Below are 17,413 nucleotides of genomic sequence, written 5' to 3' on the forward strand. Positions count from 1 at the left end.
GTTTTGCAACTCATGATCCTACTAAAGATCTTCTCAAACACAACAGCTTGAATGAAGGACAAAGCTTTGTATCGCTTTGCTACTTCTTCAGAATATTGCTTGATCCGATTTATGGTTGCATTGTCTCTCAAAGCAGTAGGTTCTTCATCAGTTTCAATAGCTGACCAGAGGTCATAACCTCTAAGAAAAGCCTCCATCTTAACAGCCTAAACTTGATAGTTTTTGCCATCAAATATAGTTGGAGATACATGAGAAGCTGAAGGTGAAGACATGCTGGAAATGTTAAGAGATGAATCAACAAAGAAGGAAGAAGAATTTTTGATATTTATAGGTCCAACAAGATCCTAAGAATGCTCTGATACCATGTTAATATTATGAAAAGAGAAAGAGCAGTGCATATGTACTGGAGATAATGATCAGAATTATATCATTAATACAAAAAAAAACAAGGTTTATATACCTTGTCTACATAAAGACACCTGTACATATATTTGACAAGTGTAAGTATTAGCTTACATGCAAACCAACACATCAAAAGATAGCTCAAATATAGCCTTAATATTAACTATCACTATATCAAAGCAAACTAAATCAAAAACAGAGGACAATGTGTTATCAGAATAACATCTACTTGCTGCCACCATGCAAGTATTATTCCTCAACACTCCTCCATGGGGATCCAAGTCCGGGTATGGGATTGAATCCTCTAACCGCATGTACAATGACCCAAGGCGTTGTGATTGAATTAGTGCTTTTAGGATAGGCTCCACATCTTTTGATCTCTCAAAACTTATTCCTAAACTCCGAATATTAGTCAAGTCGAGCTCTACATTATTTTCAATTAAACTCTTGCCCCTTATGTACTTTAAAGTTTCAATATTTTTTAAAGTACCCCTTAGCGGCAAATGCAGATATATGCTTACTATAATATGTCTTAAGCGTCTCAACTTGAATAAAACATCAGGAATTCTTGGTGCTCCATTTGGGAGGTATAAAGTGTGTATACTCTTCAACTTGGCAATAGATCTTGGCAAGATGATGCCTCCTAGACATTGCAACTTCAAATATCTCAAATGATATAGATTACCAAATACACACAACACACGTCACTTAAACATGTTCTTTCTTGCAAGATTCAACACCCTTAAAGAAGTTGAAATCATTGCATTTTGAAATGTGCAATTTTATCAATTTTTTGTTTTGAAAGAGCAAAAGAGAATGTAAATTTGGATGTTTTCCCTTCAAAAAAACATACCTTCTGCTAGGATGAATAGCAATTCTTCGTGCCATAAATGGTGTCAAGGTCACATGAAGAGTATTACCATTGTTTTCGTTCAATGATGGCTGAATACTTTTTATGAAATTCTCCTCTCGAGCTTTTAGCACACACAAGTCCCTCAAGAGATCATGCACGTGACATGTTTTCACACCTATTCCTATATGATCCCTCTTGCCACATTGAACCAAACATCTATTTATTAGCTCTTCTAGGAATTGTTCAGCTACATCCTCCATCAGCATTCCCCCAGTTTCCCATGATGGTGAAATGAAACTTTCTGCAATGCATAATGGAATGAGTTCCTTTTTTGAGATCTCCCTATCTTCTGGATAATGATCAAGATGTAGGAAGCATGGTTTTGAATGAAAAGGCAACTCATTGTAGCTTAAAGTCAAAATCCCATTCACTCCACCATAATGATGATCTTGCTGTTGAAACTCGTTTAAGTGTGCATTGATCTTTTGATTACAAATCTCCCATTGAGCTTGTGACCTTTTTGTCGCTAGCAAGCCTCCCAACATAACAATTGCCAAAGGTAGACCTTAACTTTTTTCACCATCTCTCTTCCTACCATCTCCAATTCTTCTGCACAAGCATGAAACTCTGTCTTCTTCCTTAGGAATGCTTTCATTCTAAAATGCTTCCAACTCTCATCATCTGTAAGAAATTGAAGGTCTATTGGAAAGTTGCTAGGATCGGCATGTAACGCCACTTCCTTGTGGTGTGTTGTGAATAAAATTTTGATTCCTTTTTTTCCTTGAAGAAAAGCATGTTTAAGACTATTCCGATGCTCTTTTCTCCAGATATCATCAAGGATCACCAAGTATCGTTTTTCTTTTAAGAAACTATAAACGTTTTCCATCAACTCATTCTCTTCCAGTTTATCAATTAACTCCCTTTTTTCTTTAGAAGGGGAGAGAAGTTTTAAGAGGAGACCATGCACACCTTGTCTTGGCATGTATTGTTGAGATATAAAAGCCCAAGCAAAACAATCAAAAAGTCGTTTCACATCAATATGCTTATATACTTTTTTTCGTAAAAGCAATCTTACCAATGCCCCCCATGCCGACTATTGAAACAACAACATAAAGTCTATCTTCTTTAGTAAACATCATTTGTGATACCCTTCAAGCTAACAACATCCTCTTCCTTAGCATGCGTATATGTTCTTAACCATTGTTGCATCTAGCAAATAGAGCTAGACCCCTCTCCTCTAGATATTTGATTATAAGTTAGAAGACCCTTAGAAAGGCCTTCAAGCTTAGTCTGGATTGCTTTGACCTTCGCCCCGTTCATAGGATTTTTCTTACTTTTTTATCAAATTGGAAGTGAGAATTGAATCCCATATTAGAAATAAATTAGATACAGAAAATTATTATTCAAACAGAAAAATGATGAATTTAAGTATTTGATTTAATGATAAATAATTGGTCTATTAAAAAAAATTTCTTTTAACAAATCCTAACGATATTGAGACCAAACAACTCAATGGTGCTACCATGGGTATCTGTCAAAAAAAATATTTTTTTAAAAATATATTTATTAATCTCAAGAACCAGTGTGCCATTCGAAGTCTCTTTCTTAATTGGTTGAAGACTTTTCATGGTATAAGAACCTAGTTTGGGCAAAGGAAACCTATACAGTAAAAAAAATAATGTTCATGACATAACAATGATGTCATTAACTTCGTATATATGTAATTAAAAAATTTTTATAAAAACTGGTCTAATTGACTCTTGGTATTCAAAACTTTCTATGCAATTACTAATTGATTATTAGTTAATGAATTTTCCCTTTGTCTATTTTTGGTTGATTTTTAATTATAAAATATTCTTTTGAAAACAATTGTTTTGACAAGTGTGCAATTTAAACTTGTTTTTTGGGCTAGAAGGTAGAATTTGATCATATAAGTCTTAAGTCAACCACAATCTTTCCAAGCTACAAGTTGAAACGTATTCTTTGGATTAGAAATTTTTATTGGTTTTCTTTCAGCTTTAAAATCTCAATTCATAATTGAATCAGAACTTTTTTTATTTTTCTTTTATTATAAAAAATTGAGATTTCAGAAACGGATTGAATCATGTAACTAAACTTGAGCTCAAAGATTTGATCCCAAACAAATCACATACATATCTAGCTTTTTGTTGACATAAGGAGCGAGGCTTACCCAAAAGAATTGCTTGCAACTACTCCATCTAGAAATGATAATAATCCAGAGAATCTTGCACTAGATGCTTGGTTTTCAATTTTGTCCATGTCAATTGACAAATTGGATGTCCCTTATCTTGGGTTTTTCTATTTTTTTTATGGTTAAATTCATATCTTGGGTCATTAATTATATTATACTTTGTCAATTGTCATGGAAAAGAAATTGAAATTGTGATTTTCCCTACATTTTTATCAAATTGGAAGTGGAAATTAAAACCCATATTAAAAAGAAAGATCATAATGGAGAGTTGTTAATCAAATAGAAAAAAAAAGTATTTCTTAATTAAAATTTGAAAGACTTGCCTATATAATGAATCTTAGATAGGTGCCATAAACAAAATTAATGCTCTGAATAATGTTCAATGTAAAATAAATAAAATTGATTGATAGTTTACTGTTAATGTTATGAATTTTAATACATTTACAAAAATAAATTATTTAATATAATAAACTTAAAGAGTGTCTTAAAGCAGTAATTACCAAAACCTAACAATGATTGAATGCATAATTATTTATATATACTTTAGCAAATATTTATGATTCCCTTGTAGCATTGAATAACTCAATTTTCTTCCATCTTTTTCAATTTCTTTGGATTTATTTAAATTGCAGCACAATTAAGCAAAAACCCAAAGCTTCAATAACACAAAACAATGTGGAACTATACACAAGTTGTCTCTTTCTTTAATCTTTTTTTTTTCCTTTGGATAAGCAAATAATCAAGAAGAAGGTTGCAAAAATAAGATAGAATGAAATATTTTTTGGTTTTTTACCCATATTATCATATTATATATAAATGAAATTATGTATTATAACATCACAAGAAATTTATTTAGTGTTTTTTATTGTCAATGCATTTTCTTTATTTAGAGAAAAGAAAATTCAAATCTTACTCTTCGAATAAGAGTACATACACCTTTCAAAAAAATACATACATATTTACTATTAAATCAAATATTCAAATATCCCTTTGGCCAAAGTTATTTGTAGCATGGGCTACTCTCCCACTTCTTTTTTATGTTCAATCAGGACACTTGAATACCAAAAAGAAGTTGCCACACTAGGAACCAAGAGAAGAGATGGAAATGATACTCTTGATTAATCTCAGGACATCACCCATATTTGGATGCCAAGGAACTAGTTATACAAGGACCTTGTCAATCAAACTGATGAAATTACGTTAAAAAAAGAAATGAGAAGCAGAGGGGAGGAGTGAAGCAACAAGCAAGCACTAATAACATGTAAAGCTTAAAAAATATGATTATATAATATCAAAGTGCTAAATATTATTGAAAAAAGACTGATACATTAAAGCTAATACAATAAACAAGACAAAAAAGGTCTCCAAAAAGAACATAGAAATAAAATTCAGAAAACAAACTTTCAATAGCTTTTGCCTTTAAGTACTAGCAAACAAATGGATAATCTTCACCTGTGAATATCTAAAATTAATGAACAATCAGTTCATTCAAATTCACAACAATTCCTTTCTAAAAGGCACTGGATCATTAGATTCAGTTATCATGGAAAAAATACAAATTAACCTTTCGAACAATCAAAAGGCAAATCCAGGTGATCCCCCTTGCTGCTTTTATGGACCGATTAGAGTTACCTGCACCAAGAAGAAAATGGCATCATCTCTTATGAAAAGGAATAGACCCAAATCAAAACCAAAAAAAAAAAAAATCATATAAATATCTAAGTCACCTGCAACCTCTTTGAGTTGAGGATTTGACATTGCAAAATTAGAGTTTTCAGTCTCTCTCTGTATGCATTATTCGGATGGAGGGTATGTGACACACTTTAAAGAAATCCTCTCCTTCTCTTCCGTCTATCACTTGAATCCTCTGTATCAATGACCTCTTCATTCTCTCTAATTTCATTTCTTGGAGAGTAGTAATACACCTCAACCCTTCTGGAAGAATCCTCAAATTTGAAACCCAGCCCAGAATTAATCTCCGAAGATGTCGCATTGCGCCATCTTCTATCTGCCACTCTTCCAATTCTGGTAGATTCCAAATTTTAAGAAAATCAAGTTCAAGAAAATCATTCGCTAAGCAAACCATTTTAATCCCCGTATATGAATCAGCAAATAAGCAGAGAGTCCTCAAATGAGGCAGCTTTCCCAAAACAGCCATTGGATCCTGCTTTATCTTACAATTTATCAAAGATAATTTGATAATGTTTGCTGGCAGAAATTTCAAAAGATGATGGCTCGAATGTGGATCTTCTTGTAACTTCCCCCTTAAGAATAGTTTTGATAGGTGATGGCAATGAGAAAGGGGTTCCATGTCTGGAAATGAGATTGAATCCTCCAACCACATGTACAATGACCCAAGGCGTTGTGATTCAATCAGTGCTTTTATGATAGGCTCCACATCTTTTGATCTTTCAAAACTTATTCCTAAACTCCGAATATTACTCAAGTCGAGCACTTTATTTTCAATTAAAGGCTTGGCTTGTATGCACTTTAGAGTTTCAATATTTTTTAAAGTACCTCTTAGCAGCAAATGCACATGTTTAAAAAATAGTCCACCCACTACGATATGCCTTAAGCGTCTCAAGTTGAATAACACATCAGGAATTCTTGGTGCTTCATTTGGGAGGTAGAAAGTGTGTAAACTCTTCAACTTGCCAATAGATCGTGGCAAGATGATGAGTCCTGAACATTGTAACCTCAAATACCTCAAATGATGTAGATTACCAATTTCACTCAACACGTTCCACTTGGGCCACACATCATTTCTCACAAGATTCAACACCTTTAAGAATTTGAAATCATTGCATTTTGAAATGTGCAATTCTATCAATTTCTCATTTTGGAAGAGCAAAAGAGAACGTAAATTTGGATGTTTTCCCTTCAAAGAAACATACCTTTTGCTAGGATGAACAGAAATTCTTCGTGCCATAGATGGTGTCAAGGTCACATGAAGAGTATTACCATCGTTTTCGATCAATGATGGCCGAATAATTTCTAAGAAATTCTCCTCTCGAGCTTTTCTCACACACAAGTCCCTCAAAAGATCATGTATGTGACATGTTTTCACACCTATTCCTGTATAGTCCCTCTTGCCAACTTGAACCAAACATCTATTTATTAGCTCTTCTAAGAATTGTTCAGCTACATCCTCCATCAACATTCCCCCACTTTCCCATGATGCTGAAATGAAACCTTCTGCAATCCATAATCGAATGAGTTCTTTTTTTGAGATCTCCCAATCTTCCGGATAATTGCTAAGATATAGGAAACATGGTTTTAAATGAAAGGGCAACTCATTGTAACTTAAGTCCAAAATCCAATTCACTCCACCATAATGATGATCTTGTTGAAACTCGTTTAAGTGTGCATTGATATTTTGGTGAACCGTCTCCCATTGAGCTCGAGACCTTTTTGTTGCTAGCAAGCCTCCCAACGTAGCAATTGCCAAAGGCAGACCTCCACATTTTTTCACCATCTCTCTTCCTAGCATCTCCAAATCTTTTGGGCAAGCATGTAACTCTGTCTTCTTTCTTGGGAATGCTTTCATTCTAAAAAGCTTCCAACTCTCATCATTTGTAAGAAATTGAAGCTCTATTGGGGAGTTGCAAGGATCGGCATGTAACGCCACTTCCTTGTTGCGTGTTGTGAATAAAATTTTGCTTCCCTCTTTTCCTCGTGGAAAAGCATGTTTAAGACTATTCCAATGCTCTTTTCTCCAAATATCATCAAAGACCACCAAGTATCGTTTTTCTTTTAAAAAATAATAAACTTTTTCCATCAACTCATTCTCTTCCAATTTATCAATTAACTCCCTTTCTTCTTTAGAAGGAGAGAGAAGTTTTATGAGGAGACCTTGCAAAACTTGTCTTAGCATACATTGTTGAGATATAAAAGCCCAAGAAAAACAATCAAAACGTCGTTTGACATCAATATGCTTATATACTTTTTTTGCAAGAGTGGTCTTACCAATGCCCCCCATGCCAACAATCGAAACAACGACATGAAGTCTATCTTCTTCTGTCAACAATTGAGCCAGAACCTCATTTGTGATACCCTCCAAGCTGACAACACCCTCTTCCTCAACATGTGTATATGTTCTTCTTAACTGCTGCTGCATCTCGGCAATAGAGCTAGACCCCTCTCCACTCGATATCTGATTATAAGCTGGAAAACCCTTAGAAAGGCCTTCAAGCTTAGTCTGGATTGCTTTGACCTTCACCCCTATTTTGTGAAGATGAAAAGGTTTGGTGAATCTCTTGATGATTCCATGAAAGCCTCCTTGATGTGCGACTCGAAGAATGAAGGAGTCAACAACATCTTCTGCTTCATAAGCAAGATCTCTGATTTGTCTCACCAAAGTGCGGGTAAGCTCATTTTGGTCTTGCTTCTTATTGTCTGCATCCTTCAAGGAGCTCTTCATCCGCTCCAGTTCAGCCTTTAGGCCCTCCACTTCCTCACGAACTCCAAGTAAGAAAAAAGCTTCATGAATGAGTAAATCGGATATTCTTTCAATAGCTAAGGACACAATAGCCTCTTCCATTTCTGCTGTTGATTCAAAGTACTCTTCTCTTTTCAACGATCTCAGTATTAGCTGTGCCTCACCTGGAAGCCAATGAAGCAAAAGCTGTTGCTAAGTAGGAGCACAAAGGGAGCTTCAACCTCATTTCTTGATTAATCTCAACATATCACCACCAACAAGATGCAAGGAGCTAGTCACTAGGACCTATTCAATCAAAATAAGGAAATCATAAAAACCCAAGAGAAGGACAAGAAAAGTAGGTGTAACCACTAAAAGCTTACAAAGCAACCCCTTTTGCTTTACAGCTAAGCCATGACCTCAATACGTTTTGAATTACACCCTGTCGACTTGTCAAATATTCAACTAATTGACAGCGACAATGACATGTTAGCTACCTCGATTTAATTAGTTTATTTTCGGAGACTTGTCAAATATAATATGGCCTGCACAATTTTTTTTAAAGGACCAAATTTGGCTTATTCAATTCAACTCTTTCTTGCTTCAATAATAGTTGTAATTATAAAATTTTCTGACCGTGCAGTGTCCAGATTTCCAAATCTTTTTTTAAGGTAAATTATCCCTACCATTCTAATTGAGTAACGAGAAAACATAATGTAAGAAATGAAACGGACATGTCTAATTGAGCGAAGATACAAAGTTTTCTTTAACTATTGGCACCACCTCATACATGTTCCAATTGACATAGTCAACGAAAAGCAAAGAGAAAAACATTTTAAAGTTGGATAGTAGTGGACAGCCTACCTAATGGATATATTTTAAATTACATTGTCCAAATTAACTGACATAAGGCAGGTATCCATACCTATCATCAATAGTATAACAATATTGTATTCAATATTGGGTCTAATGATGATTAACAAAGCATTAAACATATAAAAGTATTCGACTAATTGGCAGCAAAGAAGACATATATATCCTCTATCTCGATTTAGTTAGTTTATTACAGGAGAAACCTTAATTATTTTTTCACTTTGCTACTATGTCAAATGGTGAAGGCATACATGACGAAAGGAGTTTTATGTTATGATGGTTCCTCTTCAGTTATTCATTTTAGAAATCCATTCATGGAGGTATGAGGAACCTTCGTCATGAAATTTCAATAGTAGCAATTAGCAAAGGATATAGTTCATTGAATACTACTTATTTTTTTAGAGTATTACCCTGTTTTAAGAAGGTCCAATCCTCATTTATGCAGGAGAACAGCTTCATGAATGAGTAAATCCGATATTCTTTCAATAGTTAAGAACACAATAGCCTCTTCCATTTCTATTGCTGATTCAAGTTATTTTTCTTTTCCAGGATTTCAATCTGATCCGCCTGTTTCTTCTATATGTATAAATTACAATTTGTGACTTGCAAATAGGTTCATGATATAAATTACTCTTGTCAAAGAATGAGAAAACATAATGTAAAAAATTAACCTTACCGGTAAAGACACAATAATTTATTTTTTAATTATACTGTATTTTTCATGATTATTGTTCATTAAATAATATTTGCATGTTATCATATTACCAAGAAATTAAATTGTGTTATCATGTCATAAAAGATTTATTTTACCTTTTTTTGTTAAATAATTTTTTCTATTTAAAAATAAAATTCTAATCCCACTCTTTGAAATAGATATATTTATTATTTGAACCAAAGATTCTTACGAAAAAGTTAGGGCTTTGAGCATTTTTTTTATACTAATGCAAAAGCCAAAGCTCTTTCCCTTGTACCTTGTTTTCCACAAACTTTCTCATATATGCTTATTGTAGTGTGAGCTAATGCCACTTCTTTTGAAAAGGGAAAAGAAAAAGATCAATAATATGGCCGACTTAGAAGATTAAATAAAAAAAAATACTGTTTGTGGTCAAACCGAGAGGAATTTTGAAGGAAACTAACATCAAACATGTTCCAAGTATTGATGATTGTAGTGAGGGCTACTCCCACTTCTTTTTTTATAAAAAAAAATCAATAAAATGCCCGACATAAAAGATTAAATTAAGAAGAATATATATGTTAAATCAACACCAACGATCGAAGTTACTATGTTTGAAAAAGACTAATATACAACATGGTTTTGGTGGTAGCCTTTCTCTCTCAATTATTTATGATAAACTCTTTCTACAGCTTAGCCTGCATAAATCCAAAGAGCTCAACCAGAAAACACAGGAGACAAAGACATGATGAACAAGGAACACAAGCAGCACACCACCAGGTTCATAACATTTCCTTAACCAACATCACAGAGGAACAGAAGCAGGGAGATGCTCCGAAAACAACAACACAAAGACACCATGGCAGCTCCAAAGCAAAAATGTCCACACCAATCAAAAGAGGAAATCATCCCATTGAAAACCAAAGAGCAGATCAGCTCTTAATCCTTGGAAAATTAAGTGATTGTTTCTTCAGCAACAACAACCGGTTCTGAATACCAAAGAGATGTTGCCACAATAGGAATGAAGAGAAAAGATGAACTGATACTCTTGATTAATCACAAAACATTACCCATAAATAGATAAAGGAACCAATTCTACAAGGACCTAGTCAATCAAATTATGAAAATTAAGGAAAACAGAAAATAGAAACAAAGGGGATCAGCTGAGGAGAAGCAAGCACTAAGCTTAGAAAATAACATGTAATGCTTAAAAGATAAGATTGATTATGTTATATCAAAATGCTAAGAATAAATTTCAAAGCTAAACATGAAGAAAAAAAAAATCAAATCATACATTCAAATAATCAAAAAGCAAATTAAGGTGCCCCCTCGTTGCTCCTATTAACACAATTGCATTTTGTGATCAAATAAGGCATCCATCCTCGCCTCAAATATATCAGGTCCCCACCTATTGGCACTTCAATACCGATTAGATTTACCTACAGCAGGAAGAATATGGCATCATCTCTTATGAAAATGATAGATCCAAATGAAAACTAAAAATGTTACTGTAGAAATATCTAACTCACCTGCAATTACTTTGAGTTGAGGATTTAATATTGCAAAATTAGAGTTTTCAATCTTCCAGCGTTTCACTTATTTGGATGGAGGGTATGTGGCGCACTTTAGAGAAATCCTCTCCTTCTCTTCCGTCTATCATTTGAATCCTCTCTACCAAAGATCTCTTCATTCCCCTCATTTTCATTTCCTGAAGAGCAGTAATATACCTCAACCCCTCTGGAAAAATCCTCAAATCATGAAGGGCAACAAGATTTAAACTCCGAAGACCCGGCATTGCGCCTTCTTCTATCTGCCACTCTTCTAATTCTAATAAATTACAAATAGAAAGATTATCAAGCTGAGGAAAATCATTGGCAGAGCAAACCATTTTAGTCCCCGTATATGATCTAAAATACAAGCGAAGAGTCCTCAAACGAGACAGCTTTCCCAATACAGTCATTGGATCTTGCTTCATCTCACAAAACAACAAAGTTAACTTGGCAATGTTCGCTGGCAGAAAATTCAAAACATGATGGTTCAAATGCAAATCTTCTTGTATCTCTCCTCTTAAGTATAGTTTAGAGAGGTGATGGCACTGAGAAAGGGGTTCCAAGTTTGAGCATGCGGTTGAATCCACAAACTCAATGAACAATGACAAAAGGCGGTGTGATTCGAGCAGTGCTTTTAGGAAAGGCTCCACATCTTTTGATCTCTCAAAAGTTACTCCCAAACTCCGAATATTAGTCAAGTCGAGCGCTACATTATTTTCAATTAAAGTCATGACCCCTATGTACTTTAAAGTCTCAATATTTTTTAAAGTATCTCTTAGCAGCAAAGGCACATGTCTCCTAAATGAAGCACCTAGTACAACATGCCTTAAACGTCTCAAGTTGAATAAAATATTAGGAATTCTTGTTTCTACACCTGGGAGGTATAAAGAGTGTAAACTCTTCAACTTGCCAATAGACTGTGGCAAGATGATGAGTCCAGAAGATTTTAACTTCAAATACCTCAAATGATGTAGATTACCAATTTCACTTGACACATGCCACTCGATCTCAACATTTCTCACAAGATTCAACACCCTTAAGAATTTGAAATTTTTGCATTGCGAAATGTGCAATTTTATCAATTCTTCGTTTTGGAAAAGCAAAAGAGAACGTAAGCTTGGATGTTGTCCCTTCAAAGAAACATACCTTTTGCTAGGATGAATAGCAATTCTTCGTGCCATAGATGCTAGCAAGGTCACATGAAAAGAATTACCATCGTTTTCCATCAATGATGGTTGAATAATTTCCAAGAAATTCTCCTCTTGAGCTTTTAGCACGCACAAGTCCCTCAAGAGATCATGTATCCGACATGTTTTCACACCTGTTCCTGTAATATCCCTCTGGCCAACTTGAACCAAACATCTATCTATTAGCTGTTCCAGGAATTGTTCAGCTACATCCTCCATTAGCATTCCCTTGCTTTCCCATGATGGTGAAATGAAACCTTCAGCAATCCATAATCGAATGAGTTCTTTTTTTGAGATCTCCCAATCTTCTGGATAATGACCAAGATATAGGAAGCATGGTTTTAAATGAAAGGGCAACTCATTGTAGCTTAAAGCCAACATCCCATTCACTTCACCATAACAATGATCTTGTTGTTGAAACTTGTTTAAGTGCGCATTGATATTTTTGTGAACCATCTCCCATTGAGCTCGTGACCTTTTTGTTGCTAGCAAGCCTCCCAACACAGCAATTGCTAGAGGTAAACCTCCACATTTTTTTACCATTTCTCTTCCTAGCATCTCCAATTCTTCTGGGCAAGCACGAAACTCTGTCTTGTTTCTTGGGAATGCTTTCATTCTAAAAAGCTTCCAACTTTCATCATCTGTAAGAAGTTGAAGCTTTATCGGGGAGTTGCAAGGATCTGCATGCAGCGCCACGTCATTGTGACGTGTTGTGAATAAAATTTTGCTTCCTTTTTTTCCTCGCGGAAAAGCAGGTTTAAGACTATTCCAATGCTCGTCTTTCCATATATCATCAAGCACTACCAAGTATCGTTTCTCTTTTAAGACATCATAAACCTTTTTCATCAACTCGTTCTCTTTCATTTTATCAATTAACTCCCTTTCTTTTTCAGAAGGAGAGTGAAGTTTTATCAGGAGATCATGCAAAACTTCTCTTGGCATACATTGTTGAGATATAAAAGCCCAAGCACAACAATCAAAATGTCCTTTCAAATCATCGTGCTTATAAACCTTTTTTGCCAGAGTGGTCTTACCTATGCCCCCATGCCGCGACGATCGAAACAACGACATGAAGTCTATCTTCTTCTGTCATCAACTGAGCCAAAACGTCTTTTGTGGTATCCTCCAAGCTAACCACATCCTCTTCCTCAACATGTGTATATGTTCTCCTAAACCGTGTGCTGCATCTCGAAAACAGAGCTAGACCCCTCTGTTCCAGATATCCGATCATAAGCTGGAAGACTCTTGGAAATGCTTTCGAGCTTGGTCTGGATTGCTTGGACCTTCACCCCGATTTTGTGCAGATGAAAAGGTGGTGAATCTCTTGATGATTCCGTGAAAGCCTCCTTGATGTGCGACTTGAAGAAAGGTCAATAACACTTCTGCTTCATAAGCAAGATCTCTGATTTGTCTCACCAAAGTGCGGTAATGCTTATTTATCTAGCCTACTGTCTGCATCCTCCAAGGAGGTCTTCATCCGCTCCAGTTCAGCCTTGAGGCCCTCCACTTCCTCACGAACTCCACGCAGGAAAACAGCTTCACGAATGAGTAAATCCGATATTCTTTCAATAGCTAAGGACACAATAGCATCTGCCATTTCTCTGGCTGATTCAAATTACTCTTCTTTTTTCAAGATTTCAAACTGATCCGCCTGTTTCTTGTACATGCATTAGCTTTAGCTGGTAGCTATACTTGACTAAATTGGTATTCCTTTCTCATTTTCCTTTTTGGGTTTCCATTTTTCTTTTTCTCCGTATCAAAAGGTGTGAAAGCGTGTTGTCTATAAGACATTGGACAAGAAACGCAAAAGGAGGAATCTCTTTCCTTACTTTCTTGTCCACTAGTAGTTATTGAATTCAATCCCAACTTGCAATGTCGATGGATTAATATCCCCACCCTAAGGATAATTATCGAATAGAGAATTACTCTGTTTGAAGAAAGTCCAATACTAAGTTACCTGTTATTGGTGTTTAAATAAAGTGATTTAATCTGAGCCATGAGCCCGGAATGGAGATAGCAAGCAAAATTGCTTTAGCTTTTTTACCATCTGTGACCTGCAAATAGGCACTTGTCAAAGATTAAGAAATTAACCATGTGAGTAAAAACCTACTATATATTTTTTAATTATACTATATATTTTTGTTATTATTATTCATTAAATGATATTTACGTGTTATCATATTATCATGAAAGATTTATTGTTTTGTGAGATACAACCACATCTTTTAAAACCTAAAAATAAAAAAAAAATCGATGCATAGAAGATTTAATAAAATGATTACCGTTTTTGTCAAGCTGAGATTAAATCTAGAGGAAGCTAACATGAAGCTTGTTCCGAGTTCAAGAAGATATATATACATATGACCAGTAAATTTTTTGTTATTAGTACCAAATCTTAAGCATTTAATGTTTATTTAAATCCTTAATTGTTCATTTAATGATATTTACTCTTATCAATTATGCATTATCGTATTATAAAATATTTATTCTGTTTGTCAAATCAGCAGCACAAACCCAAAAGCTTCGATAACTCAAAACAATGCGGAAGCCCTGACTTTTGAATACCATACACAAGTTGCCTAAGATAGACATTTCAAGCCCACATTGTCAATCATTAATCTCAGGGAGGTGTGTTATGTATAATTCATTTAAAATATTTATGTAATTTATTACATAATAATATTATTAAAAAATTACATCAATAATGATATGACTATAGTGAATAAAAATAAAAACATTAAACTAATGATAATTATTAATGGATCTTTATTATGAATAAATTGGATCAAATTTTTTAAACAATATGTTTATATATTAACATATTTTATTAACAAGATGAACATTAATTTACGTTAAGATATAGAAATAAATATAAATATTTTAGTTTATTATCTTTATCTAATTCCAAATCTTACCTTCATCGTGGTAGCTCTGCCTGTCGTTAATTAATTATATATACCTAAACCAACAAGCCCAGAAAGTGACAGCTTTGGCGAGACAGACAGCACGGAGAAGTTGCCTCACATGGGGAGCACATAGGGAGCTTCCCATGTGCATGTGCCTAATTAATTATATTAACTTTAATCAATATTTATGATTCCCATGTACCATTGAATACCTCAATTGTCTTTGGATCTACTTTAATTGCAGCACAAACTAAGCAAAAACCCAAAGCATCAATTACACAAAACACTGTGGAAGTTCTGCCCTTGAATACCATACGCAAGTTGCCTCTTTCTTTAATCTTCTGCTTTTTTTTTTCTTTGGATAATCAAATAATTTAGAACAGAAAGGTTGCAAAGATAACAAGAAATATATACTTCCAGCTTAATTGACCACTGACCTCCTACATTTTCCATTAGACATGGCCAACTAACTATATAATAAGTAAAGAAAAAGAACGATTTAAAGTTGAGTATAGTTAATTAATAGGCTATCCAATAGAGTATTTCAATCTCATTGCCCAAGTATTCATACCTAGAATAAATAATTGAAGATGAAACTAAATGATTTTCTCTTTTTGGTGTACAACTTGTTAAAAGAGTCTAAAAACTCTTAAAACCAAAGTTAGGGCTCTAAACATTTTTTTAACTAATGCAAAAGCCAAAGGTTTTTTCCTTGTATTTCTTTGCCACTAACTTTCTCATATATGCTTTGTGTGGTGTGTCTAACTCCCACTTCTTTTAAAAAAGAATACTGTGTTCTGTGTAACTGATAGGAAATTTGAAGGAAGCTAAGCTAAGATGAAACATATTCCAAGTATTATTATTTTATACAACATTAGTGATCATGATTGTGGTGTGGGCAGGCACTCCCATTTCATTTTTTTTTTAAAAAAAAACAATATTATGGTCAACATAGAAGATTAAATTAAAAAGAATACTAGCTTTTGTGAAACCGAGAGGAAATTTGGAGGAAGCTAACATGAAACATCTTCCAAGTATTATTACTTTATACACTATTATGGGTCATCATTGTAGTGTAAGCGGCTCCCACTTCCCTTTTTTTAAAAAAAAAATCAATAATATGGCCAAAATAGATTATTAAATTAAAAAGAATACTAGTTTTTGTGAAGCAAAGAGGAAATTTGGAGGAAGCTAAGCTAACATGAAACATGTTCCAAGTATTATTATTTTATACACCATTAGTGGACATGATTGTTGTATTTTTTTTAAAAAAAAATCAATAATATGGCCGACTTAGAAGATTAAATAAATATCAATAATATGGTCAAAAATATTAGTCACAAACAAATAGACAAACCGAATAAGTTTCTCTTTTTGATGTAAAAATTGTTAAAGGAGCCTAAAACTCGAACCAAATGCAAAACACTTTTATTCACTCATACACTAAATAAATTAAATGATAGGGAGAATCATATATTATTTTTAATTAGATTAAAAAAAGGAAAAAACAAAACTCTAATACGAAATACGTAAAGAAAGAAATGAATCTTATTGAGCCTAGCTAGTTATCCCTAGAGTTGTAAAAATAATAAGAAATCATAATGTAAGAAATTAATAATGTATTATTCATAATAATTATTCATTTAACAATATTTACCCGATATTATATCACTAAGAAGTGAGATTATGCGTTATCACATTATAAAATATTTATTCCGGGTTTCTTTTGTCAAATGATTTTTTGACATGAACAAAAGAGAATTAATTCATACCTAATTTTTTTAATAAAAATACATATATTTACTATTAAATTAAATATTAAAAACTATTTTGTCAAAAGTTAGGGCCCAGTGCTTTTGGGTGAATGTAAAAGCAGAAGCTACTTTCCCTGTGCCTTCTTTTTCCACCAATTTTCTCACATATGCTATTATAGTGCTGGCTAGCTAACTACTCCCACTTCCTTTTAAAAGGGGAAGAAAAAGATCAATAATATATGACCCACATGGAAGATTAAATATAAATGATTACTGTTTTTGTCAAATCGTGAGGAAATTTTGGAGGAACCTAATCTGAAATGTGTTAACATTGATTTAAAACCTTTATTTATTTGTTTCCTTTGGTACAATGTCAAATGGTGAAGGCATCCATGCATGAAGGAGTTCTATATTTTGCTTTGATTTCATATATAGTTTGCTTGGGTTATGATGGATGGTTGCTCTTCATTTGTTTATTTCAGAAATCCATTCATGGAGATATGAGGAACTTTCGTATTGAAATTTTATTAGTAGCAATTAACAAAGGACAGTTAATTGAATAATCTTTTACAAATTTTGACTTCCA

At 33.7% G+C, this 17,413-nt stretch overlaps 3 protein-coding genes and 1 pseudogene across 3 annotated transcripts; all 4 read right to left on the reverse strand.

Annotated features, from left to right (window-relative positions):
• Nucleotides 1–2,394, reverse strand: part of LOC110425466 (disease resistance RPP8-like protein 3) — a 7,364-nt pseudogene extending 4,970 nt beyond the window's left edge.
• A 2,351-nt stretch (nucleotides 2,395–4,745) lies between these two features.
• On the reverse strand, nucleotides 4,746–8,205 carry LOC110424905 (putative disease resistance RPP8-like protein 2). The gene is made up of 2 exons (XM_021439606.2): nucleotides 5,195–8,205; nucleotides 4,746–5,099 (listed from the first exon to the last, which is right to left on the reverse strand). The coding sequence occupies exon 1, from the start codon at nucleotides 8,005–8,007 to the stop codon at nucleotides 5,242–5,244; it is 2,766 nt and encodes a 921-aa protein (XP_021295281.2). The 5' UTR covers nucleotides 8,008–8,205; the 3' UTR covers nucleotides 4,746–5,099; nucleotides 5,195–5,241.
• A 2,801-nt stretch (nucleotides 8,206–11,006) lies between these two features.
• LOC149526611 (disease resistance RPP8-like protein 3) lies at nucleotides 11,007–11,711 on the reverse strand. The gene has a single exon (XM_089785102.1). The coding sequence runs from the start codon at nucleotides 11,709–11,711 to the stop codon at nucleotides 11,007–11,009; it is 705 nt and encodes a 234-aa protein (XP_089641228.1).
• Nucleotides 11,712–11,803: 92 nt separating this feature from the next.
• Nucleotides 11,804–14,055, reverse strand: LOC149526612 (putative disease resistance protein At1g50180). The gene is given in 6 exon segments (XM_089785143.1): nucleotides 11,804–11,989; nucleotides 11,991–13,211; nucleotides 13,213–13,344; nucleotides 13,346–13,484; nucleotides 13,486–13,605; nucleotides 13,607–14,055. Coding segments are annotated over 6 exon segments (1,818 nt in total). The 5' UTR covers nucleotides 13,765–14,055; the 3' UTR covers nucleotides 11,804–11,941.
• Nucleotides 14,056–17,413: the final 3,358 nt, after the last annotated feature.

Source organism: Theobroma umbraticum, unplaced genomic scaffold (assembly GCF_002168275.2).
Source record: "Theobroma umbraticum cultivar Fairchild unplaced genomic scaffold, ASM216827v3 scaffold_81.0, whole genome shotgun sequence".
Lineage (NCBI taxonomy): Eukaryota > Viridiplantae > Streptophyta > Magnoliopsida > Malvales > Malvaceae > Theobroma > Theobroma umbraticum.

Excerpts from the sequence above, each read along its gene's own strand:
- LOC110424905 (XM_021439606.2), bottom strand. The coding sequence starts at position 8,007 with ATGGAAGAGGCTATTGTGTCCTTAGCTATTGAAAGAATATCCGATTTA.
- LOC149526611 (XM_089785102.1), bottom strand. The coding sequence starts at position 11,711 with ATGACTTTAATTGAAAATAATGTAGCGCTCGACTTGACTAATATTCGG.